A 25,621-nucleotide genomic window follows, 5' to 3' on the forward strand; every position below is an offset into this window, starting at 1 on the left:
GCTCAAGAACAGTGCAGCCACCATCATGGTCTCCTGTGCTGCTCTGAACTTGCTTGTGTCTTAAGTTTGAATCCCTCCAGTGACTCCATGCTTCCCTCTGAGTAATTTTTGCATTCTTTTTTTCTTCTCTGTAAGATTATGGAATTGTCGCTAGCATGTCTTGTCAGCAGCTTTTCTCCTGTCTTGTACTTTTGTCTGTGGTTCCTGCATGTAAGGAGATGACTGTAACTGTGGATCTGGGTCACATCCTAGCATTGATTCTTTCCTACTGCTGCCATTAGATTTTCATACAGTGGCCACATCTTATACTTTTACACAATGATTTAATTAGAGATACGAGTTCTGAACAGAGCTGTAGGAGTCTGGGCCGCGCTGGGAGAAAGTTAGTGCAGACAGAAGAATGCAAGGACGAAGACAAGGCCAGCAAAATAAGGCTGGCAAAAACACATAAGACAGCAGATAAGTGAGAAACACCTGTGGTCAGCAAAAGCACACAAGTCTGAGCAAAACAGGGTATGAGATAAGGGAGTTTTGGCAAGTTTTGGGCTTTACGTGCTAATTGCAATTAACCAATGCAAATGCTTGTAGAGGCGCGTGAACAGCGCGTGTAGATGACCTGTAGCCTATTAGAAGATAGATGAGTGCGTGTACGGAACTTAGTAGAGTATAAATGTAACCAGAAAAGGAATAGAAGAGAACAATATATAATAAAAAGACGGATGACCTGATCATCACATTGGTGTTGCGTCGTTTCTGTTCCCGCACGGAGAAATAAGGACCCCGGCTAATGGTGACTCCGACACAGAGCTAGCAGAGGTCTTTTGACAGTGTGGGCCTGTCTTTGAAAGTAAGAGTACATGACCCCTATCTCACAGGTACATTGTAACTATAAAACCCATTAATAATTGTAATTACAGCTATATATATACACATACTTATTTGTGGATAGAGGGTGAAATGCTGACCATTTGATTTACTATACTGCCTATGCCCCCAGATATCTAAGGCAGCCATCTTCAAGAAATTAGAGGTAATAACTGAAGTGTTACATGTTTGGGAGAAGGAAAATCCTTTGTGCAGAAGAGAGTGGTGACACTACGGTATAAAAGTGCCTTTGGTATATCATAACTGGAATGCCTAGCCTTTTTAAGAGTAGTTTGTAGAGCAAATGATGAAATAAATGTTTTTGGGGTAGCAGGTAGTTTTTGTTCTTTATGTGCTTTTAAGGTAGAATATGAAAAAAAGTGGCAGTGAGGCTGCAGTTCCAGCATAGTGATGCTTTAATTGCATGGTTTTCAGCAGTGAATCATGTAGACATTTCCTCTTTATACAAATAGCTTCCATTGTTTACCTGTGCGTGTAGGTGATGAATATTTGGTCATATATTATCCAGCTGTGACAGGCTTTTCTGGGCATGTGGACTCAAAAGATAACGATAATGGAACATCTGACTTGTTCTCCATTTGTTATAACTATGTTCACACTGTCATGACTTTCTGACCTATTTCTTCTGTTGTTCCTATACACTTGTGTTCTTCTGCATGGGTTCTGTTGCAGTGGCTTTGAGTAAAATAATAATAAAAGTAGAATAATTCATTCACTGAAGCTTGCTTATACGTGTTTATTTTTTAAAATGTATGTTTGCAGATCTAAATACTGTACTCAGGGTTTGTACCCTTTCATTTACTATTTTATTTAGTGACTCATTTACTCTTTTACTTAATGACTTAATCAAGAAGTTGTTCTTCTGTTGCTATAAATCTTGAAGAATGGTATTTGGGCCTGTTCGTACTTAACATTCATTTGGAATCTTATTTTTCAATTATTGTTTTTAAACACAGTGGTACTGTTACACACTTGTCATGCTTTCAATTTTTTAGTTTGGAAATGCTGGACAAAGTAGAGCCACCTACGATTCCTGAAGGCTATGCCATGTCGGTGGCATTTCACTGTTTACTGGATCTTGTCCGTGGTATCACTACCATGATTGAAGGAGAGTTGGGAGAGGCAGAAACAATCAATCAGACCACAACAGAGACAACTTCATTACCAGCACAGTCTTCAGAGCAGCAAGACTTGCACTCTGTGTCTGACCAATCAGAGAAAGAACTAGGTATTTGAAAATGCAAATGCTATATAAAATACAGCAGTTTTACATAAAGCAGGATTAAAATTGTTCATGCTTCATTGCTTAAATTTATTGTTTCTAAATTGTCTGTAAAAACTTTTAATGAAGCTGTTTCTGGGGTTTTATTTGTAACAGAACAGCAGCAGTCTCTAAAAAATTACTTGATGTACCGCTTCTGTCCTATAGCACTTTAGCCATAGGGTCCTTATGGTCTATTAATACTGTTTTACATGTATGTACATGGGATGTGAGGGAGAGCTAACAGGCATTCAGTTCTCCAGACTGCCTTCCTGTGTCCTTAATTCTGCTTAACACCGAGATCCAAGGTCACAAGAGACGACCTGACTGTGGCAGTTATGACCACATTAAAAGAATAATGTATTTCTAGTAACAAGATAAAAAAGATGAACGTTTTAATGGAGAGATTTTAAATAAGATTGAAGTATTTAAGGAAGAACTTCTTTAAAAGCAGAAGTAATAGGAACGGAGGCTTGCATTTGTGCAACATAGGAGGAGTCTGTATATGTACATAGAGAAAGACTTGTGTATCAAGAGTGACTGTGGCTTGTGTCCCAGGAAGCGGAGAGTGTAGCGTAGAAGTTTGTATGGAGGCATCCGCGGTGCCGGCGGGAGCGGGAAGGGGTTTGTGCGGTGCGCGGCCAGCAGCCAGGGAGTGCAGGGCTCTCCAGGGTGCTGCCCGCAATGCTGGCAGAGCCCAGGGGCACAGGGTGGGACAGCAGGGGCGATCTGGAAACCTTATGGGCAGATTACAGGTCTTTAGACCTGTATTTTTTTTTCCTATTAAATTAAAGAAATGAAAAAATAGCAAGAATTATAAATAGCAGGGGAGAGTATTTTTTATTCACTGCAAAATTTCAGTGAGCTTCTTGTCCTGCATTTATGCACTTCTGAATGTTTGTTTTTATAGACAAAGATTGAAAATAGTTACATATACCTCTGTAAGATTTTTTTGGTGTAATTTAGGATAAGCATTGCCTTTGTGACATTTTTTGCTTTAGCAATGTTATTTTAAATGAAACTGTTTAAATAGTACCGGTATGAGTGTTTGTGTATATGCATATATGTGTCCGTGTAAACATACATACACTTTAAAAGACACAGTAGCAAACATTTTGTTTGTGATATAATTGAAAGTTGCTAGGTAAAACATTGTGTTTCTGCTGTAAACAAGTATATGTATTTCAAGTTAGCAGAGCTGTCTGGGAAGAAATGGTGAATGCTTGTTGGTGTGGTCTTCTGGCTGCTTTATCCCTCCTACTTGATGCAAGGTATTTGATCTTTCATTTCTTTTGATTTTTCAAAGATGACATTCCCAGCTACATGTTGAACTGACTTTTGATACCAGTCAATTTGATAGTTGTATGAGAGAGCACTGTTCATTGCACCTGGGCAGACAGGTTTGTGGGTTAGTGATAGCTAGATTGAGTGAGGATCTGTTAAGAGTGAACGACACAGAATTCTCCAGAAGTCTAGCATAAATGTTCAATGTATTTCAATATAGAACAATTAATTACATTTTCAAAGTTTTGCATTTAAACTATTTAAATTATTTTTACTCCTTGACTGAATGTTTCAACACACTGAAGTGATTCTACCTATGTCCTAATTACTGTTGATAAGAGACTAAATAATGTCTTAGCACTTGTTACTACTATGCAGTCCTTGGAGTGGAAAAGCTATTTACTATGTAATAACTTTGGTAACTTAATTGTCTCTTTGAAAGAGTCCTTTGTTACCAAACACCATTTCCTGACATTAGTCTTAAATACCTCCTTGTAGTCTCCTTTGTCAAGTCATTCAGAACTAAAGATCAATTTTACAGGAAATGGTTCTGGAGAATTTTGTTGACTGATTATGTTTGCTCTTCAGTATTTATAGTGTTGACAGGTTTAAAGTATATGTTCTCATTTCTTTCCATTTTAGTTAGCTGCCTGCTTCTCTGTTGTGGATTAATTCTTACGAAATGATGTGTACTCTTTCAGCACTGATGAAGCTGCCACTGAAAATATTCTAAAAGCAGAACTGACCATGGCTGCACTTTGTGGAAGACTGGGTCTTGTAACATCAAGAGATGCCTTTATCACTGCCATTTGCAAAGGATCCTTGCCTCCTCACTATGCCCTTACTGTATTAAACAGCACAACTGCAGCTCTGTCCAGCAAATGTAAGTATATAGGTCTTCGTTAATTGTGTTTCCACATATTGTCCTCTAAATCCAAATTTTCTTAGGATGTAATTGCAAAGATATGCAAATGTAGTATTTGACTATAATAAATTATGTTAGAATTCTCAGACAGGATCTAGACTGCCTGCTTTCCAGAACTGGTTAGTCTTGCAGCATCTGCTGGGTATCATTCTAGTCAACCTAATACTTCCTGAATGCTCAGCATATGTCAGAAGTTCATATTCTAAAGAGATCTGTCTATCATCCTAAATATCTGTTAAGATATGTAATAAATGCATTCAGATTCTGAAAAGGTCTCTGGGCAACTCAGAGTTGGCTAGAGCATCCTGCATCCTGTGTGCTACAGTCTTTTCTACAGTTGTCTAGTGATGGTAGTACTTACTGCGTAAATGGAAGGTCTTAATTTCTGGGCTCTGTTCAGCTTACAAGAAGTTGAATTAATGCTTCCCACATCCTGAGAGAATGTTCTAATTCATGGAATATGCCAGTTGAGGACGTACTCTGTTTCTAATTTTGAAAATGAATTATTATGTACCGAGAAATGCAACTACATGGAGAATATGCAGATGGATCTAACATAAGACCTCTTAATATAAACCAGAAATACCTTTACTCCAGCCCACAAGCTAAGTGTATTATTAGATCGTCAGTCTGTGAAGCAGTACACATGACTGAGCTACACCAATCACTATGGAAATGAAGCAATGAACTGAACTTATTTTATATAGGGTACTCTTCTTTTTACAGGTGAGTTACAAAATGGGTGTCCTGAAGTCCTGTATTGGAAAAACGTCATGACATGGCATTTATGACACCTTCATTTTCTGAGCGCACTAGTAAAATGGTAGCACACAATGATACCATGTACACAAAATTACCACAGATAACTGAGTTGAGACATAGTCTAATGGTTGTATCTTAGCGCAAATACTTCAGTCTTGACATAAGATGTATTAGTGTATTGCAAGCAATATGTAATAGTTAGTGAGAGGGAGTAATTACTGGCTCCTATAACTCTGTAAGGCAATGACATAACAATCTAAATATAACTAAAGGTCTCAAAGTGAGCTACCTTAAAGCTAATACTGTGAAAAATTCTCTAGAGTGTGTTTGCCAGAGGTGGTTGTTACTACAAGTAAGTACTGGATTTTAAATTTAGATTTTTTTTCTTTTCAATTTTCCTCTAGCATATTCCATTCAGGGACAGAATGTTCAAATGATCAGTCCTTCAAGCGAGTCTCATCAGCAAGTTGTAGCAGTAGGGCAACCCTTAGCTCTTCAGCCACAGGGAACAGTAATGGTAAGTAAACTTGTAAGTGACCTCATCCTGCTTAACTGCTTCTTTCTGAATCTCAGTGTGTCTCAAAAATAGGCAACAGATAAACAGCATTCTTAGAAATAACGGTTATCTGAAATATTATCCTAAGCTTTTAGTTTGGAACAGCCATGGACAGCAAAGTTCTCTAACTGTAGAGAAGATTTACTCTTGGTTTTAATCTGACTCTTCGCTCAGCATCTCCCATCCATTCTGTTTGAAAAACCCTAGGTCTCAGGTCTGTTATATGCCTGTGCGTGAAGGTTCACTTACATGGTTTTTTTAAGGTAGACTGATTTTGTGGAGAAGATGCACTTAAAACTGTGTCTTTGATAATAATGTGAAACTGGGAGGACAGGACAGTGATCAAATTTATTCAACCCCAGCAAGATAAGACTGAAAGAGAGATGCTGAACTACTTCTCTAAAAAAGATACATTGCACCAGTGCAAACAAGATGTGATCTTTAAGCTATTAGTAAAGAAATTGCAAGTTTCCTAGAAACACTGTTACTGTGGAATAATAAAAATTGTGTGGTCGTTTGTTGGTTTTGTTTTTTTTTTTTAGCTGACTTCAAAAAATATCCAGTGCATGAGGACGTTACTCAACTTAGCTCACTGCCATGGAGCCGTTCTTGGTACATCGTGGCAACTTGTCCTGGCTACTCTTCAGGTATAATAAGAAATATTAATGCCTTGATTTTATGTCTTTCTTTTTTGCCATAATTTGGTTTTGAGTTTTTATGTGAGCAATAGAAGAAGCTTTGATTCTACTCACGGTGTACTTTGAATTGCCTTGAGAAAATACTGTAGCATTTCCCTTGAATTCTGTTTGGCTGTAAGGCTGCGGGCTAGCTCAAGTACAGTGTTACGTTTCCTCTCTGCCTGAAAAGGCTTTCTGCTGAAAGTGATCCTCTTGTATTTCAGCATCTTGTGTGGATTCTGGGATTGAAGCCTGGTGTTGGGGGTGCATTAAAACCTGGAAGAGCTGTAGAAGGGCCCAGCACAGTAAGTATGATTGTTCGTTTTACAGTTAATGATTATGCAGTATTTTCTGTTGCAATCTATAAGACACATTTCTGTTTCTTTTTCAAGGTTCTGACTACAGCAGTTATGACTGATCTGCCAGTTATATCCAATATACTTTCAAGGCTTTTTGAAAGCTCACAGTAAGAAACCATATCTTATAACTAAATTGATGTGTTCATATCAAACTTGACAGTATTTTGATAGCTGTTATTTTTCAGGTACCTTGATGATGTGTCTTTACATCACTTAATAAACGCCCTTTGCTCCTTATCTCTGGAAGCCATGGATATGGCCTATGGAAACAATAAGGTAAAATAAGAAGAGTTCTTTATTTTCTTTTTGGATGTTTTTGTGAAACAGGTAGAAGACCTTTACATTTATCCTTTAAGCTAACTATTTCTAATATTAAGACAGTAATACATTTGATACTCTAGAGTAAGAAACAAATTATGAACCAGAGAATGTCTTGTTTTATAATGGTTCATATGGTTGCTAAATTTTGTAAACATTCTCATTGTGTTCCTGTTATGTTTTTTGTTAACTAAGGAATGTCACATGTTTCCATTAATCAGATTGTGGGTGGATAAAACTTTTAAAAGCCCTTGTAATTTCAGAGGTTAGGGATTCTGAATAGCACAGTATGTTCTGTGAGGTGCTCATTTTCATTTCAACTTTCTTTTATAATATACTTCAGAAAAAGCCTCACAATTTAAATATTTAAAAAAAACCCTAATAATTCATATTTACTTGGGAAAATGATAGTATTCCTGACAGATTCAGTAAACAACCTTTAGCCCAGAAAGGTTAAAGACCTTGTGATTGAATAAGATTGCGTATATATTCTCCTAATGATAACCTAATCCCAGAGAAGAGTTTCTGAAAGTTTTTCCTTGATATATTACACCAGAGATGATGACAGAAGATATGCTTTATAATATTTGACAATTACAGCAATAGAGAATTAATTAAACCAAGCAGTGTTTGTGTTTAAAATCAGTTGAAAATGAGAATAAAAAATCAGAAATGGGAACACAGGATAATTCTAGCAAAACAGTCACTTTGAGTATTTGTTTGACTAGATGTTAAAAAGTTTTAAAAGAAGCTTATTGCAAATATTTGCATGTGTATTTGATGAATGGGAAATTTATCTTATTCCTGCAGGGCATTTATGAAGCTGATGGAAGATAAAGCATAAGGAGATTCTTAAATGAAATATTCTATATTGTTTGTTCATATATAATTTTAACTTTAAAAGTTGTGATGGGAAAAAGGCTGTTTTGCTAGTAAAATACTTTATAAAACTGGTTGGAAGACTGTGTGAAAATGAGAGTTTTGAAAGGAATATCAGTGCTCTGGTTATTGTCAAACTTTGAGAAAGCTATGAAAAATTATGAAAGAAGTGTTCTTCATGGTGTGCTCTTGCTACCCCCTTGTGGCTTCTCGTGAAGTACTGCAGATGCTGTGGAAACTTCCCAGCCGTGCTACCTAAACTGTTGTGGCAGCATTCACAGCCTATGAAACACGGTACTTCAGTGAGATTAGTTGCACCTTAATTTATAAATTATAATGTAGTAAAAGGCTCTGACATTATCTGAGTTACCTCAAAGTTATGTGTTCAAATTCCATTTTATTAAGGAACCATCACTTTTTGCTGTTGCTAAATTACTGGAAACAGGACTAGTTAACATGCACAGGATTGAGATTCTTTGGAGACCTCTGACCGGTCATCTTCTAGAGGTAACTAACTGCTTTTATCAGTTGTATTAGAACTTAGTTTGTATTAATAAAGGTCGGTGGAAATCCATTTTTAAAGTGTAATTTAAAAAAAAAAAATCTAAATTCTATTTACATGTTTTGGTTTATGCACTTTGTTTTTGCAACTAGAATGCATCACAATTTGAACTTAAAAGTTAACTTTCTATATTTAAATTCCAATATTTTAATATATCTTACTGACTTTGTCTTTATGGTGGCCATCAGTCTTTATATGTTTTAAACATGGCAATGTTAAAATGATCGATTTATTATACTTCATATATGTGTTATAATTAAGGTAACACAACAGGTTTCACTTTAGATTCCCATAGTACAAATATCTACAAAGGTTTTAAGATATGTTTTTGTGTCGTTACTGGATAGATTGGAGCCATTAGATTTACTAACAAAGGATTTGTTTGTTTTAAAAATGTTTAAGCTAACATTTTGAATGGTCTCTTTACGAGAATAGTGCACAAATATAAAAATAGATGTCATAATCCTATTTCAATTTCTTAAGTATTTTGACTTCAACATGAAGAATATGCTCTATCAAGGAAAAAATGTTAAATTTTGAATCTGAAACTAGAAACAGGTGACAAAATGCAATTGTGAAGTTTGAATTCTCTACACATATGTAGAAGAGTGAAATGCAAGAAATTTAAAGTGGGTAAAGGAGAAACTTTCTGGAAAATGAGGAAGAAAAGCTATCAGACACTTCCTTAGAACCAATGCATTATTTCAGACAGTATGAAGGATTGGCCATCTCTAACTTTATTTATGGAGACCTTCTCCACATAATCTTTTATCTGTGATAAGAAATTTGGGTACTTAGGGATTTAAAGACTTAAAGCGCAGGCATGTCTTGTCTTTTTTTCCCCTCTAAGACAATAAGGTTCATCATTAATATCTTGAAACTCTGTTTTTTCATCTAGTAAGCAGTCTGTTTCAGTCTGTTATACATTGTGGGTATTTGCCACTGTTTTGTAGAAAATACAGAGTCTGTTTCAATTTCTTTTAAAGTGTACTGCCTTATTTTCTTTTAAACTTCAGTCACTGAGGTACAGTAAGGAAGGAGAAAACACCAGCTGCAAATTCAATTAAACACAACCTGAGGGAAGAATTTGTTCCTTGTCTCTGGAACTGATTATCTGGTCATATTCAGAGCATCATGAAGTAGTTCCAATTTCTTCTTTTTTGTATAAGTTAAAAAAATATAAGTAATTCAAGAGAGTAGCTATTTCTTGTCTGCATTTTTTAACATTAAGCTAGCTCTTCTGCATTGTCCTCCTTCTCAGTTTGGCTAGTAGCTGATAAGGGAATGGTCCACCAACCAAAACCATCAGCCTTACTTATGATCCTGTCTTGGACTTTGATTCTTGATTCTCACACCATCTGAGCTAGGGCTGTAAGGGTGGGTGGAAATAATTATGTAGAGGTCAATGAAACTGTAGACTTATTTGTTTGAGGGTAATGTATTGATATGGGAGTACAGTTCATACTAGGTATCTATGCAGTGGGTCTGCACAGTATTTTTAATTTTTTTGTTCTCAAAAAAGCAGTTAGCAAAACTATTAGGTTTAGGTAATTAGGAGAGAAAGAGAAATGAAGACACATTTGAAACATACTTCAAATAGCATTCATTATTGTTTTGTCAAGTTTTTGGCTTATTTTACATTCATTATCTAGTTTTTGTATAGAAGAGCAGCGCTGGCTACTGTCATGCTTCCTTACTTGATTATGTTAAGCAATGTGTGAAAGATGAAACTTTGAATTTTATAGTAGCTTAAGGCTAAGTTAAACCTGAGAGTTTCAGGCATTCATTGAAGAGGTGTTCGGTGCTTTTTAATCAATCATTATCTGAATTAGCAGTTAATATATTCATTTTGGAAAATGTCTTTGTTTGAACTGCTGTGGTTTTCATTATGTTTCCTTCTGTGTTTTTCACTGCTTCCTATTGCTTCCTTATTCAGAAGGTATGTCTGTCCAAAAGATAAACATTTTTTTACTATTAAACCTAATTTTATCATATAGAGATTTGTTGTATTGTTGTAAAAATTTATTATAATATTGTATGTAAATGTGAATATAATTAAAATATCTTTTTTTAAAAATATTACATATATTCAAATCTTGGTTAAATAAAAGTGACTTTAAAAAAAAATTGCTGTGTTTTCAGGTCTGTCAGCATCCAAACTCCAGAATGAGAGAATGGGGAGCAGAAGCTTTAACTTCTCTCATTAAAGCAGGACTGACATTCAGCCATGATCCTCCATTATCCCAAAATCAGGTAAAGTAAGTTTAAGAACAGCTGCTTTCCTCCTTTTCTGAAACGTAAAATGATCATGAAATGAAAATCTTCCTTAGAGGAAGTTTTCTACAGTTCAATGAATAGGAAGCATTCATAAAGCAACTTTTGAGTTTATAAAGCCTACAGCTGTAACATTCAGATGTAACTATTGAGAGTCACCTCATGCATTCTAATGAACTACCCTCCTTCCTTTTTCAAATGCATAACAAAGAGTGGTCATGCTTGCATATTACATCCAGTTGTTAGAACAAATTATAGATCACCCTTATGAGTGCAAAACAATTCTAGAATGTTTAGGAGTATATGTGTGATGAGGTGGCAGGTAAAAAATAAATTGCCTAACCTTCTAAATCATAGCTATTCAATCCATCATTAATAAAACATTCTAATATTTTTACTGAGGTTCAGTGGATAGTTTTTTCAAGGTGTCTTTAGTATGAAGCCGAGTCTGGCCCTGCTGGGTGAGCATGAAGCTGCACGGTGGTTTTTATGGAACTGTGACAGTATGCTGTAGCTACTTCCTAAGGGACCTGGAGAACAAGTGGGGAGAAAAAAGACAAAGAAAAAACAGATTTCCTGCTGAGATCCTTTATAAACTGTTTATTTAGAAAGGCAGTCTAACACTGAATTTGAGCATTTAATTAATGGATTACTGAATTCATTTAATGAATCTTCAATTGGTACTGCATGTTTTCATTAAATAATTGAGCATCAGTTGAATTTTAGCATCCTTAATATGCTTTATTGTTTACTTTTAGAGACTGCAGTTGCTTTTATTGAATCCACTAAAGGAACTGTCAAACATTAGTCATCCTGATATCAGGATCAAGCAGTTGGAGTGTGTGCTACAGATTTTGCAAAGTCAGGGTGACAGCTTAGGACCTGGTTGGCCGTTGGTGCTTGGAGTCATGGGGGCAATCCGAAGTGATCAGGGGTAAGTGGTGGAAAATTTTAAAAGCGTGTAAGATAAGAACAGTAGAAAGAATTCTGCTTTTATTTTCTTACTTTAATAACCACTTTGATAATAGCCATCATTTTTATTGTTATTTTTAGCTTATGAACAATTTTATTCAACAAAAATACATTTCTAAAAATCTTTCCTGTAGCACACTTCTACTTTACTGAATTAACGTTTCAGAAGACCAGAGTATTGTTCCGCTCTACCCTCTCCTGTGGTCAGCATGCACTATACACAGAGGAGTACTTGTGCCAATTCATTTGATCTTAACCATCTGCTGGACACATCTCTGGTGCTTGCAGATGATTCTGTATGACTTAGCTGTTGCTCACAGCTCCTCTGTTGTTCCTTTTTCTTCTTAAATCTTTGGGTAGTCTCTAGACTGTGTCATCTTCTGAATGCTCTCTCTTTTTGTTGAAGCCTTCCTTCCTAAATGTCTGCTGGCAGCATAAGGATGGGAGATTATTTACTTGCTCTGGGTGAATCCCTTGACTGACTAACACAGATGACTGTTGCCAGCAGAGGGGGAATGTTACTGGACAGGTCCTTTTGTCCACGAGGGAAAGTGAGAAAAGAAGTTGCAAGTTTTTTTGAGGTGAGCAATGAAATGAGCATCTGGCCCTGGAACTGTAAGCACCAAGAACTATACCCACATACTTAGACTATATTATTCCTTCTTTGGTGCTAGTCAAGACTAGCACCTGAATAGGTCAGCAAATAACTAGTATTGGAATTCACCTTGGCATTAGCTTCTGTCTTCTGGCCGTATGAAGATTACTTAAAAGCCCCTTCAAATGCTTGGAGAATTTTGCTGTTGTACCAGTATTGCTTGCTCTGGCAGTAGTACTCGCCAAAATCCCCAAGGATGTTGGCATTCTTGGTTGTGAGCATCCTCTTTTTGGTAACCATGCTTCCTTTGGTATCTGCTGTTTCCACACTTGTTGCAATGTGTTCTGTAGTTCCTACATGCCTTTTGATTTTCACTGTAGTTGTTGAGAGATGAGAACCAACACAGATTCCTTCTCAAGGTCCTTTTACATGTCAAAGTCATACCTCACTGGCAGATAACTCAAGATGTTACTAAGATCTTGTGTTGTATCTTAGTCTCCTACAAAGCATACAAAGTAATCTACTTGTCTTCAACTATATAGCACTGTTTGCCTACATCATGTCAACTAGAGCAGGAAAAAAAATGAAGCAAGCTTCCTTTTCCTTGGGAAACAACCGAATTTCTTGCCTCACTTAGAGCTGTGAGCACAAGATGCAGGCACTATTATCATACTTCAAATATAAACTTATTGACCATGAGACTTCCTTCACAACTGTCTTCTCTCTAGTCAGTGAACATCCTGGATTCCTGGACAGAAATCCATTTACCTTCCAGGAGAACTTCTTGCCAGTCTGCTATAAATACAGAAGATGCTATTTTGAGAGTCAGTGATACTTTGGTCACTTCTTCATTGTACAGTGCTAGCCTGCCAAAGGAAGTCTTTCTTTGAAGAATTTTCTGGTGGGATGCCCCTGTTTATTTTAAGGATGATGAATAAAGCCCTATATGATCTTAAGTTTTTGAGCTACATTCAAGTTTCTTGCATTCATATTTACCTTTTTGGTGGCCACCTATAACATTGACAATTTTACATTTCGAAGAGCTGTATTGCTGTTGTCACTTGCATGAAGGACTTTGAAACCTTTCTCCAAAACATAGTAGAGTGGGACATTAATTGGGAAATGAACTCTTTTGAGTTCGTTCTAGCAGCCTTGCATTTGAAGATTAGAAAGAGAGATTACTTTCCCATTAACTCAGCTGTTCAAAATGAGTAGTGTAAATATACTTTCATTCCCTGCCTCCTTCCCTTCTCTCTTAGAGTCCTTGAAGGTCAAATACCTCTGGAATTTTGTCATGGAGAGGGAACTGCAGCAGTTTCGGGTGTGTTTCACTTTACAGACTCCTGTAACAAATATGGGGGAAAGTAGTGTAAGCATTTCCTCCATGAATATAGCAATGATAAACCCTTTGATCTTATTGTGGATGTTTCCCTGCATATTACAGAATTATTAGTTATATGATTATTGTCCGTGTGAAGTTTCTTGTGCATTCCTCTGACTTCCATATCATGTTGACTGTTAAGATACAGTGGAAATGGCCCACCTATGATTTTCATTTTGAATTAATTGAAAAAATTATTTTATTTAGGATTCTGAAACATCTACTGGCATATCTGTAGTCTCATTTTTTTCCTGGGATATCCATTCTGAAGGACACTAAGTTTCTCTATTACAAATCTTTGGAATTTTTTCTTTTGTACATGAAACATTCAGTATTAAAAAAAAAACCTATAGTGAAATTTAAATGCAGCTTCCTTGTTTTATGTTATCTACACTCCACCACTCCTTTTGATTCCTTTATTTTGTCTCTCACTAAACAAGGTTTTAACTATAGATGAACTTGCTGCTTCTGAGAGCTCCTTCTCACAAACTTTTTTCATATTACATTTTTATTTTGTTTGTATTCAGAATTTAATTCTGAAGGCAAAGTATTTATTAAAGATCTTTTCAATGGCAGATATTTTGAAAAGATTTTGTCTAACACAATATAGTATTGAAGCAAGTAAGACTACCATTACATTAGCATGCATTTTCCTTAACAAATAAAAATACATTTTGCCCACCTATTTTGTCATACTTTAAGTAATTTGTAACTGCTGATACAAGAAATTGTTCAGAACAGCTTACTCTTTGGAAGATTATCGTGCTCAGACTTTTGTTTTGTCCATTGGGGTTTTTTTAGAATGTTTTAGCAGACACAATTGAACTAAAAAGTCCTAGAACTCTAGTACAGGGAAGTGGACTTTACTGTATAAAACTGGCTGAGGGCCACTGGAGAGTTTAACTTCAACTTCACTAGTTAGTCAACATGGACTAAAATACTTCATCAGAATCTGAAGCTCCAACTTAATGCTGTATCTCAAAAAACCCTCTAGTTGAAACATTTAAAATGTTGTAAATTCATCTCAAAAACATTAAATGGTGGTTTTTTGTTTTTTTTTTTAAATAATGCTATCTCCTGAGGTATTGTATTCAAAACATTCCTGTGCTCTTGAAGAAATCTGAAATGAGTGTGTGTGTTTTGGTTTTTGTTTTGTTTTTTTAAGAGAGTCCTTAATACGGACTGCATTCCAGTGTCTTCAGTTGGTTGTGACGGACTTTCTTCCAACAATGCCATGTACTTGTCTACAGATAGTTGTTGAAGTTGCCGGGAGCTTTGGACTTCACAATCAAGAGCTAAATATTAGCTTAACTTCAATTGGTTTGTTGGTGAGTTTTATATTAACCTACAGTGATGCTGCTTCTGGCTTTCATATTTTTATTTTTAATAAAAATTAATCTGTAGTCAATTCTACAAATGAAAGCCAATACCTAATTTTTGAGTTCTTACTGAACTCCCATGCTGTCATTTGGAATCATACGTAAATTGAGTGAGCACAGTTTATCTTTAATCCGCATGTCACCAGGGTTGGGTAAAGAAATAGTATTGTGTTGTAACCATGTTCATCAGTATCCTAATACGTTGTTTCCTTTTCTAGTTCTTCATGTATAACTGGGGCCTAAAAGCTGAGGCTAAGAAGTACTTCCTGCACCTTGCAGTATTTATGCATTGATGTTCTTCCATCAGTGTAGGGAAATTAATATCTTGATGTACTTCGCAAAATACTTTTAAATGTGAAAATGAGAAACAATTTATTTCATTATCATTAAAAGTATTATAATATTTTTATTGTACAACAGCATATGTCTTATTTATTTTGTAGTGGAATATTTCAGATTATTTTTTCCAAAGAGGTGAAGTAATTGAAAAGGAGCTAAACAAAGAAGAAGCAGTGTTGCAGAAACAGGCAGAAGAAAGGGGGGTGATGCTGAATAGACCTTTTCATCCTGCACCACCATTTGACTGTCTTTGGTTATGCCTGTATGCCAAACTTGGAGAACTGTGTGTGGATCCCCGACCTGCAGTTAGAAAGAGCGCTGGGCAGACATTGTTTTCTACTATTGGTGCTCATGGAACTTTATTGCAACATTCAACGTGGCACACAGTAATATGGAAGGTATGATGCGTAAGCTTCCACTGAAGGTTTTTGAAAATTGCATTAACATTTTGGTAACCATTGACATGCTATTTTAATATCAGTTAACTAGTTTATTAAGACTTTTTAAAGATAAGATATGGTGGCAGAAGTCCGATATTGTCATTTGGTTTGGTTTTATTTTTTTTCACACTGTCTTTTCTCTGGCCCTTAAAGCCTCTTATGAAATGTAATTTTTGTATCTTGACCATTTCTTTCTTACTCAGGAGTTGTATAAAAAGGCTCTTCCTTCCTATGAAGATGAATGACTCCCTTGTGCTAAAATATGGTGATGTTTGAGGGTCATGTGATTGGATTTATCTGATATTAGATTGAGCTTTACTTTGCACTCTGTTTTGGCTCTCTTACTTGAGAGGATCTGTCAAATGCCGTGTCGTAGATCAGAGTGATGTGGGTTGTGCCTTACAGAAAAAGTCAGGCTATAGTTGAGTCTGTTGCCCGTTGTACCTGTGAGGTGTCTGAGATCCGCTAGTTTTAGCCTTCTGTTAGTGCTAACACTGCTGTCGGTGGTTTTGGTCATGCTGTTTCTAACCCTTCTCAAGTGAACATCAATTGGCTGATTCTTACTCTTAGCTGTTGCAGAGACTGTTTAGAATAAGGGAATCCTCAAGGTGACACAGTGACAGAAAGGGTAATGGAAAAATTACTATTTTTTGTTGTTTTACCATGAATACAACTGTGTTATTTGAAAAATTGCTTTTTTCCTCTTTTTCTGACTATTACAGGTTTTATTTCACCTGTTGGATAGGGTTCGAGAATCTTCTACCACAGCTGACAAAGAGAAGATTGAATCAGGGGGAGGCAACATTCTCATCCATCATTCAAGGGATACAGCTGAGAAACAGTGGGCTGAGACATGGGTATTAACACTGGCTGGAGTTGCAAGAATATTTAACACCAGGAGATACTTACTGCAGCCTTTAGGTAAAATTTATAGTTTAAAGTTATGGAAAGATACAGTAATAAGCTCTCTGCTTTTGTATATTTTTTCAATTAAAGTACTGGGCAAGACTCTTAAGATAAGCTTAAAAGTGTGTTCTGTTGTGTCTCAATTCAAATTTGATGAAAATTATGGAGTTTTTAATTCATGCTCCTTAGAGCCAAAAATTGTAAGTACCAATTTCATCTTCCGTATCGCAGTACTAGAGGTTAAATCTCGCTAGTCACAATTCTGGATGCCAAATAGCTTTAATTTATAGTCGTCTGATAATAATAATATTTTTTCTGTTCTTTTGGTTGTCAGAACATATTTTTCCTCTTGTGTTTCTGAGGTTACGCAACACTTGTCTAGAACTCTTCCATAGCATCTGTGTCAAGTTTAACAGTTCTCTTACAGTGTAAACAGAACTCACTTGTAAAGTCAGTGAAGTATATAGCTTAGAAAAGAAGAAAGGGAATTTTTTAATAAAACGGTTGGACTTGTTATGACATGAAAGATGTTAAGATTACCCACTATTTCAAGTGATTCTTTTTCTTCCCTCATGATACTCCTCCGCTGTTTGTCTTGTACAGAGATGTCAGTTTGAGTTACTTTACTGTTGTCCCTAATGTAGCTAACTGAAGTGAGTTCCCCTTTTCTTCTTTCTTAAAATCTTACCTTTCACAATGTGAAGTTTTTTTCTTTGCTTCTATAACTCCTTGGTATCTTTATTTCTTTCTCTTCCTTTTTCTTAGGCTCTGATTTTTCCGGATTTCTTTTTCACTTTCTCCTGTAGAAATTAGACATCAGGCCATTTACCAAGCTATTGTGAAATATAAAATATTACTACATACAACTAAACAATGTAAACATATGGAACTAGATAATGTAATTCAACATTCACGCCTGTTTTGTACAGAAAAAATGTTTTGTTTCAGTTTAAGCTTCCTAACAGAGATACTCTGATATAATTTCAAAACAGCTTTCATTTCTAGTTTGGTTAACTAGAATTACTTTAAAAAATAAAAATGTGATATAAAGAATATACAGCTTGCAAGGAGAATTCCCAATTACATTAATATACCTTTACCATCCCATAGTATGCAATTAATATATATAACTAGAAAAAAGTTTTATTTTGGTTATTTTTGTTACAGATATCAACACATTAATAGCTATCAAGAGTATTGGTCATTTGCAGAAATGTAGTAGATTTTAAACTATATGAAACTTGAGTTAAAACTGAATATAAAATTCAAACATTTTACAGGGCTATTTTAATTATTCAACCCAGTAATTAGTAACACAGAGAATTGAAGGTTAATGCTAAATTTAATGTAAAACTCCAAAAATGAAATCTTTCTCCACAGTACAATTGTCAGAGCATTTTAAAATCATTTCTTTCTAAATGCATAGATAGATTATATAGAGAGATTTGACCTTTAGACTATAGATTTGACCCTTAATTTCTTGTGAGTGCTTAACTCTTTTTGAAATCAACAGACATCTGGTATGTATAAGAACAAATCTGTTTCACTGTCCTGAATAAAGAAAACATATTTTTCTGATATGGGATGTGGTATGTGATTTTTTTTCTTTTTTCACGAGCAAATTCGACATAACATTGATATATTGTTTCATTCTTCATATTTGTGTGCTTCTCTGTCATGTTAATTCTTTCTGCTTATGGTTGAACTGATATATTCTGAAAGTCATTCAGGTCATCACCTAACGTCATGAAATTTCTCTGTATTAGAGTAACAAGAACATGAACAGCCTTTTAGGGACAGGGTGGGTGGGAAGGGGAACAGGGAACCGGTTCCAAGTTGATTTTTTTTTTTTCTCCTCTCTCTTTTTTTTTTTTTAAATAGGAGACTTTTCCCAAGCCTGGGATGTTCTTCTTGATCACATCCAATCAGCAGCACTCAGCAAAAATAATGAAGTTTCCTTGGCTGCTCTGAAAAGCTTCCAGGAGATCTTACAAATTGTTTCTCCTGTCCGAGACTCCGAGAAGCCTGATACACCACCTGCTATCAATGTTTCTGTACCTGTGGTGGTAGGAACAACAACTGCCACTAGTCTTGGCAGATCATTCATGAGAACTGACTCCATAGGAGAAAGAATAGGAAGATACAATGGATCTGAACCACCTGTAATAACAGATGAGATTGAAGATTTGAATCTTTGGTGGGCAGCCTGGAACAGCTGGTATAGGATTGGCTCAGAAAGTACAAGGCCTCCAATTACTTGTGATAAATTGACTTTCATTCCCAGCCAGCCTTTTCTTACAGCTTTAATTCAAATATTCCCAGCTCTTTACCAACACATCAAAACTGGTTTCAGCATGGATGATCTCCAAAAGCTGGGTGTCATTTTGCACGGTGCTGTTTCAGTTCCAATCAGTTCTGATGCTTCCCCTTTCATCCTTCCATCTTACACTGAAGCAGTGTTGACAAGTTTACAGGAAGCAGTGCTTACAGCTTTAGATGTTTTACAAAAGGTAATAACGTGACTTCAAATGTGTGTAAGTTAAACTACACTGTGTCTCAGTTCTTCTTCTTCTAACTGTAACTTAAACATGAATTTTTTTAATTAGTTATAATTGCACAGTGTACTGTATTAGAACAATCAGATCTCCATTGCTGGTGCAAACCAGCTGCTCTGCATTGAAAGGAATGGTGTAATCTTAATGAAATGCACTTTGCTTGATTGCAGAAATACCTTAATTGTTGTGCTCTGTTTGTAGCTATTTACTTGTCTGTGTAATACTAAAGTGTTGTACTGCTATGAAGGTATGTATATGGAGTTGGGAGAAGAAGCCCATAAACAGTATTCCTTGTGTTGCCCAGATGCTGCCATAAACAAAGTCTAGAAGAATAGTGAACTTTGAATTAATGCAAAACATAAAATACAAAAAGGTCTCTGGCAGACCACCTACCTTCTTGCCTCTTGTTAATCAATGTTTAAGGAAAATACTGATCTCTGCTTAAGAAATTCTTACTATAGAACTCATCCTCATGCAAGTGAATCTGTAAACAACAAATTAGGGTGCCCATTTTCTGGGTATTTAAAAAATATAGCTTCTTTCTTTTTGGAGTTGTAAAAGACCTCCTTGCAAAGCACATTGTTCATTCAGAAAACTTATTCTAAAGAAGCAAAGTTTATAAAGAACGAGATCATGCATTTATATTAAGCACTGTTTTAAAAAAAACCCTCAAACACCTCAAAAAAACCTACTTGGGAAATGCCAGAATTAAAACTATCCATGTGACCTGACTTCATTTCCTTTGGGATTTCATGGTATGACTACTTCGCTTAACTATGTGGTCATACCTCCTTCCCTGCCTCTGCTGCGATCCTGCCCCATTTAGCTCATAGATTACATGGTGCCTACTAAATGAGCAGCAATTCAGTATCTTGTTTTCTTTTTGCTTAGTGTGGGTTGACTTATCTCATACTTAAACCCCACAAGCAAGGCAGAATTATTATCTTGCAGTCATTCCTTTAATTTATGGGTTTCACAAATATTCATTAATGTATTTTGAGAACAGAGGTATAAGATTAGAATTTGATATTAAATCAGTTTTATATGCAGGGATATAAATAACATGCAGTTTTAACACCAATCATACCCACTACATTTTCATCCTTTTCCGGTCAGGCTTGACCCTTTTGTACCCTTCCCTTTCCAGCAGCTCAGCCTTACCCAAGTCCTGTTTTCCCCAGTTAATTACTCCGTATATTCATCTCGGATTTTTCTGTTTCTGTGCCAGTCTCCTTATCCAGATGTTCTTAGCTCCCAAAGGCTACAGGCATTAGCGCTTTTCAAAGAAGGGGTTAACAGAGTTTTTAGCATGAGGAAAAACTGCACTTTTTTTATACTCCTGTTCTTGTCAAGATGTTAAACTGTTTTAGCTGAAGCTTTCTTAAACAATAACAAAAGCAATAACTCCCCATGAGAAAGAGAGACATGCTCTCTTCCCCTCTCCAAATCAAAATGGTTAGTATGGCAGTTACAAGCCTTTGCAAGTACAGACTTACATAGGAAGTCTTAGGTACCTGAATTTATACAGTACTTCCTGCCCCATCTATAGTTATATTACTAACAGAACAGCACTGAAGTCTCTAAAAAAATAAGTTAAAGTATATTTGGACATAGTAAGTTCTGTGAAGTTGCATGATCGCTCCTCTTGGCTGTATAACACAGTACAATTCATGTGATAAGGCAAGTAGCCAGTGCTGATGTAGAGCAAAGGCCATCTGTCAGATGGTTTTGCTGGAGGCAACAGTATCTTCTTCCTCTGTTGAAATGAATTAATATCCTCAGGAGTACACACAGAAGTTAGTGGAACAGTTAAGAGTATATAAATACTTGCCACCTTCTTTTAAACAAAATGTTTCCTACCTGTTTGCATTGCAGGATCAGATTAAGTTTTGTACTTTGCTGATAGAGGGAGATTTGGATCAGTTCTGATTTTCTAAGAAGTTCTGGAAAAACCTTTGCATAGCATGAAAAAACCCTGACGTTTTACACCCTTTGTCTTTTTCTTAGTTTTTCTTTTTATTCCTCATTAGAACTTGTTCTCTAGCGTTTCACTGCTGTAGTATAAGTGCCTACTTCATCACTGTAGCTCAGCTAAAGTTTGTACTTAAGCCCAAATTCTCTGATTATTTTCACTGCCTCCTGGGTCAGCTGTTCACTGCACTGGGTCAACTCATGCAGTGAGCCAGCTGACTCATCAGACAGACAACACAGATACATACTTGGGGATCAGGGACATTTGAATTCTGCCTCTGCAGGCAGTATGGATGCAAACCTCTTGAGCTGAGTGTGGTAAACTCAAGGCTGTATTTACATACACTGGCAGAGATGGTACAGCTATGGAGAGCTGTAAAAAAAACAGTAGTCCCTGACAATAGTTGCACTAGGAGTTGTTAGATAAATCTGAACTCTTAAAAAATGTGAAGGTTAGTACTGGAATGTTTTAAAGCATAAATTTCTGAAACTAAAGCCCTGTGTCAAATTTTAAAACAAACAACAATCTTCAGAGTACTTTATTTTAGGTTTGTGTTTTGTTGTTGCCTGACCATTACTTTCTTATTTATACATGTCTCTTTACTTCAGTATGTAAATAAGTGTGCTTTATGCAGTAAATACTACTCTGTCTTATAAGCAGCTCTTAAAGATACTTTCAGCATCCTTAATCACACACTTTGCTAGGCTATTTTTGAGTTTTTCATACACTTAGATAAAAGTTATCTGGTGTCAGGCAGAAGCATAAACCTCTTTGAAAAGAAATTCTGGTTAGATGAATTTTGAAAACTAAGTGACCTAAGTCTCTTTTTTTTGATATTATATGGATGATATTTAGAGTTGAAAATACCCCAGTAGACTGGATAGAAAATGTTTCTATTTATAAAATAAAAATTTGCATAATATTTCATAAAATATGAAGCATAAGAAGCTACTCATGCACAAAGTTCAAATAGGAAGCAGTTACTCCTTTTGTTCACCAGTACAGGGATAGTAGCATGTGAAATAATTTTCCACTGATCCTGAAATGAGTAATAATAAAAATCTAGCAATGTGGAGTGAATGGCAAACATATTTTGAAGTTTTGCCATTATAGATGTGGGTAATATAAGTTGCATCTGTGCAAGTAAGTTGCACCTATACAAAAGTTATCTAGGGGTTTGTGGATGCTCTCTTTCCCTTTCTAATCCATGTGTTGGTGCATAAAATAATTTTTTATACCTTTTCTAATAGGTAAGTAATCTTGCATTAACCTGTTAAAATTTAGCTCAGTGACTTCAGTTCAGCAGCATATCAGCTGAAATTGTTTTACACGATGTTGAATACTTTTACATCAGCAATTAACCTTTTAGTCTTCTGCCACTCAGGTGAGTATCTAGCATCAAAGCTTCTTTTGAGCACCAGAAAAGGAGTATGGCTTTTTAGGAGTGCTGCACTATATTCATAGTGTTGATTAAGCTTTTTGAGTGTTAGACATACATTTTGAATTGCAGGAAGCTGAGGAAAAGGGGAAGACCATTGGTGATTCACGACGTGCTTTGCTGCAGGTTGTGGACTGCCTGAAGGTGCAGCTATGTCTTTGGGTGATCTAGTGATGACAGTGCCTATGGGCCCTGTTGGCTTACTCCCTCTCATGGCTGGGGACTCAGGAAATTTGCTAGCCCATTGACTGCCACAGCTCATGACACAGCCTCAGCATGGAGGCTGCACTCGAACAGCTTTGGAGCTGTTGGCACCTTGAGTGAGTTCAGCCGCAACTTGACATGCATGATCTGTGGTGAATGAAAAGGGGGTGTAATTCCTCCCCAGAGAAAAATGACAGTACAAGCACAAGGCTCTTTTTGTGGAGCAATAAATAGACTGTTTCTTGAAGCTTTGAGAGGAGAGACTTTAGGAGGAAAAGCAAGACATTTAAAATGACAGAAAATAATTGGAGTAACTTCACAGACTCATTGTATCTGGCTTTGAAAATAAATGCCCTAAAATTGCCTCGGGATTTATATTGCAACAGGAAATCATTAGCCTATGACAACATGATATTTCATTGACATCTTGTAAGTACACCCTTCCTGAAATGTTTTCCATTTTAAAGCAAGATTATGAGTCTCAGCTATACCAAAATCATATCATTCTCATTTTATTTATGTTCCTTTCTGTAAGACACAATTTTAACTACTTACAAAAACCTTGTATGAATTACTTTGAGATTTAAATGTTTCTTGAAGTAGAACTTAAAGAAGATGTGGCTGAGATCAACAGACAAGACCTATATAAGACTTACGTTTTGCTGTCATATCAAAGTAGTTTGTAAAGAAAAGGTATCTTTTATTGGACAAAATGAGATACCTGTATTTACTAAACTATACATGCCCAGGTATCTTGCCACCTATTATACTTTAATCAAATAACAAAACTACTTTCCTTACACTGTTAGAACAATACACTGTCTTTTATACAACATGACTCTTGCATAGTCTTATATGGGAGTTTTTCTTTAGGAGCTCCTTATACTGATGCAGATTTTTGAATGCAAAAGCTCAAGATATATATTAAGCTTTTGTATTTTCTTTTGATACAGGCTATATGTGTGGGCTCAGAAAGTATGCAGATAATGTATCCTGCAATCTTCGACCAGCTGCTGGCCTTTGTGGAATTTTCCTGCAAGCCTCCACAGTATGGACAGCTGGAAACAAAGCACATTGCAAATGCAAAGTATAATCAGGTAATTAGTTAGAAATCTCACTTGTTTCACTTGGCTGGTGAACCCAATTCAGCTTCAGATAGAGGTTTTTAGCAAGATGCATTTATTCCATCTGTAAAAACTTTGTTGTGCATGTTGTGTGATAAGTTAATTTATTAGTATTTTTTTACATGCTTTTGTTATCTTCGTTTGCTCCCTTTGAAGTCTACTTTACTTTTATAGTTTGTATTTCTCCGTGTAGGAAGGGTCTTGCCTGGACACCAGACATAGTGAATGTGTCTGAATTTGTCCACTTAATTAATCTAAAATAACTTTACCTACATGTGATACCAAATTTAATAGAAAAACACGATGATTTTGAATGAAGAAAATTCCCTCAAGCTGCAAATTTTTGAATTGCACATGCTGTAGAGAAATGGGACGTGTTCAATAATTCTTTTTCTTTGTGTACTCTGCTGTTCACTAAGCATGAACATCTGATTCAGTGTAATCGAAGAGGTAACTATTATGTATGTATTAATTCTTCTTATTCTATTTGTCCTGCAACACAATGGAATCACACTAGATACAACTATTTGCACCGGTGAGTTAAATTTCCTTAAAGATTGTCCTAATGTAGTTGCTTGCCTAGACTGCAACATTTCTTCTACTTAAATGTACTTTACTTCAAGGTAGAGTACATTTTCATAGTCAGACTACGTTGTATTTGCAGTTTCGTTGCTTGGACCGTATTCTTAGCAAACCTTGCATGCATTAAACTGAAAGTTCAATGCAAAACATGCGTTTTCTGTTCCTTAATTAATATGTTTTCACGTATAGTTCAGTAATTTACTAATTTCTTTTCCTAGGCGGAATGGGTAGCATTGAATTACGTACCATTTGCTGAGAGATCATTGGAAGTTGTTGTGGACTTATACCAAAAGACAGCTTGCCATAAAGCTGTGGTAACAGAGAAAGTTCTTCAGAACATTATTAAGGTAAAAGTTTGTCCTGCATATGCTCTGAATTTAATGAGCTTGTATTGCAAATCATGAGTTTTATTTTGAGCTAGTGTTGATAAACACTTTCTGGGAAGCTTAAAGCATTAGTAAACAAATTGATACTTTATGAAGATGAGCAGCAGGTAGTAATTTCTTCTGAAGCTGCAAGGCTAGTGATTAGGCTATATGTATTGTTCTTTAGCTGGATAATGTCAGCATTGGTATTTCAGTGTTAAGATAAAAGTTTAAGAAATGTGTTAGGCCACAAAATACTAATCTTTGAACGTATTATGCACCTGAATCTGATAAGCAGGCCTCTTAGTAAATATGGCATTGAAGGCCAAAGACCAATTTCTGTAGACTGGCATATATATTTCGGGGATGTGTGCTCTAGCTATTACTTCTGATTTGCTTTTAATGACTGTGTGTCTTGATGTAGCTGTGAAATGTTATGGGTGCATAAATGTGCCTTTAAAGTGAAATTGCCAAACTCCTAACTTTTTTCGGCCTTGTTTCCATTTAGCAAATAATTTTGGTAAATAGTAGAAGTAGTAGTAAATGTCTGGGAAAAAAAATGGATGTGACCTGAGTTTGTTTGTAATGACTTGTCTGACATCAGGTTGTTCATAGATAGAAATTTAG

The 25,621-nt window shown here is 35.9% G+C and overlaps 1 protein-coding gene across 8 annotated transcripts in view; it reads left to right on the forward strand.

The window, feature by feature from the left end:
- MON2 (MON2 homolog, regulator of endosome-to-Golgi trafficking) overlaps positions 1-25,621 on the forward strand; it is a 132,226-nt gene that overhangs the window by 42,775 nt on the left and 63,830 nt on the right. For 6 of the 8 annotated variants that reach the window (XM_074870470.1, XM_074870464.1, XM_074870466.1 and 3 more), the window contains exons 12-29: positions 1,881-2,113; positions 3,336-3,417; positions 4,132-4,313; positions 5,522-5,634; positions 6,216-6,320; positions 6,575-6,655; positions 6,743-6,816; positions 6,895-6,985; positions 8,312-8,413; positions 10,611-10,721; positions 11,501-11,676; positions 14,856-15,018; positions 15,513-15,806; positions 16,571-16,769; positions 18,636-19,264; positions 23,877-24,020; positions 24,565-24,582; positions 24,848-24,976. In XM_074870470.1, the coding sequence (XP_074726571.1) occupies positions 1,881-2,113; positions 3,336-3,417; positions 4,132-4,313; positions 5,522-5,634; positions 6,216-6,320; positions 6,575-6,655; positions 6,743-6,816; positions 6,895-6,985; positions 8,312-8,413; positions 10,611-10,721; positions 11,501-11,676; positions 14,856-15,018; positions 15,513-15,806; positions 16,571-16,769; positions 18,636-19,264; positions 23,877-24,020; positions 24,565-24,582; positions 24,848-24,976 (2,926 nt within the window). The remainder of the gene's footprint in view (positions 1-1,880; positions 2,114-3,335; positions 3,418-4,131; positions 4,314-5,521; positions 5,635-6,215; positions 6,321-6,574; positions 6,656-6,742; positions 6,817-6,894; positions 6,986-8,311; positions 8,414-10,610; positions 10,722-11,500; positions 11,677-14,855; positions 15,019-15,512; positions 15,807-16,570; positions 16,770-18,635; positions 19,265-23,876; positions 24,021-24,564; positions 24,583-24,847; positions 24,977-25,621) is intronic. The other 2 variants (XM_074870465.1, XM_074870471.1) reach the window with 1 other exon arrangement.

This window comes from Strix uralensis, chromosome 5 (assembly GCF_047716275.1).
Source record: "Strix uralensis isolate ZFMK-TIS-50842 chromosome 5, bStrUra1, whole genome shotgun sequence".
NCBI classification, from domain to species: Eukaryota; Metazoa; Chordata; class Aves; order Strigiformes; family Strigidae; genus Strix; species Strix uralensis.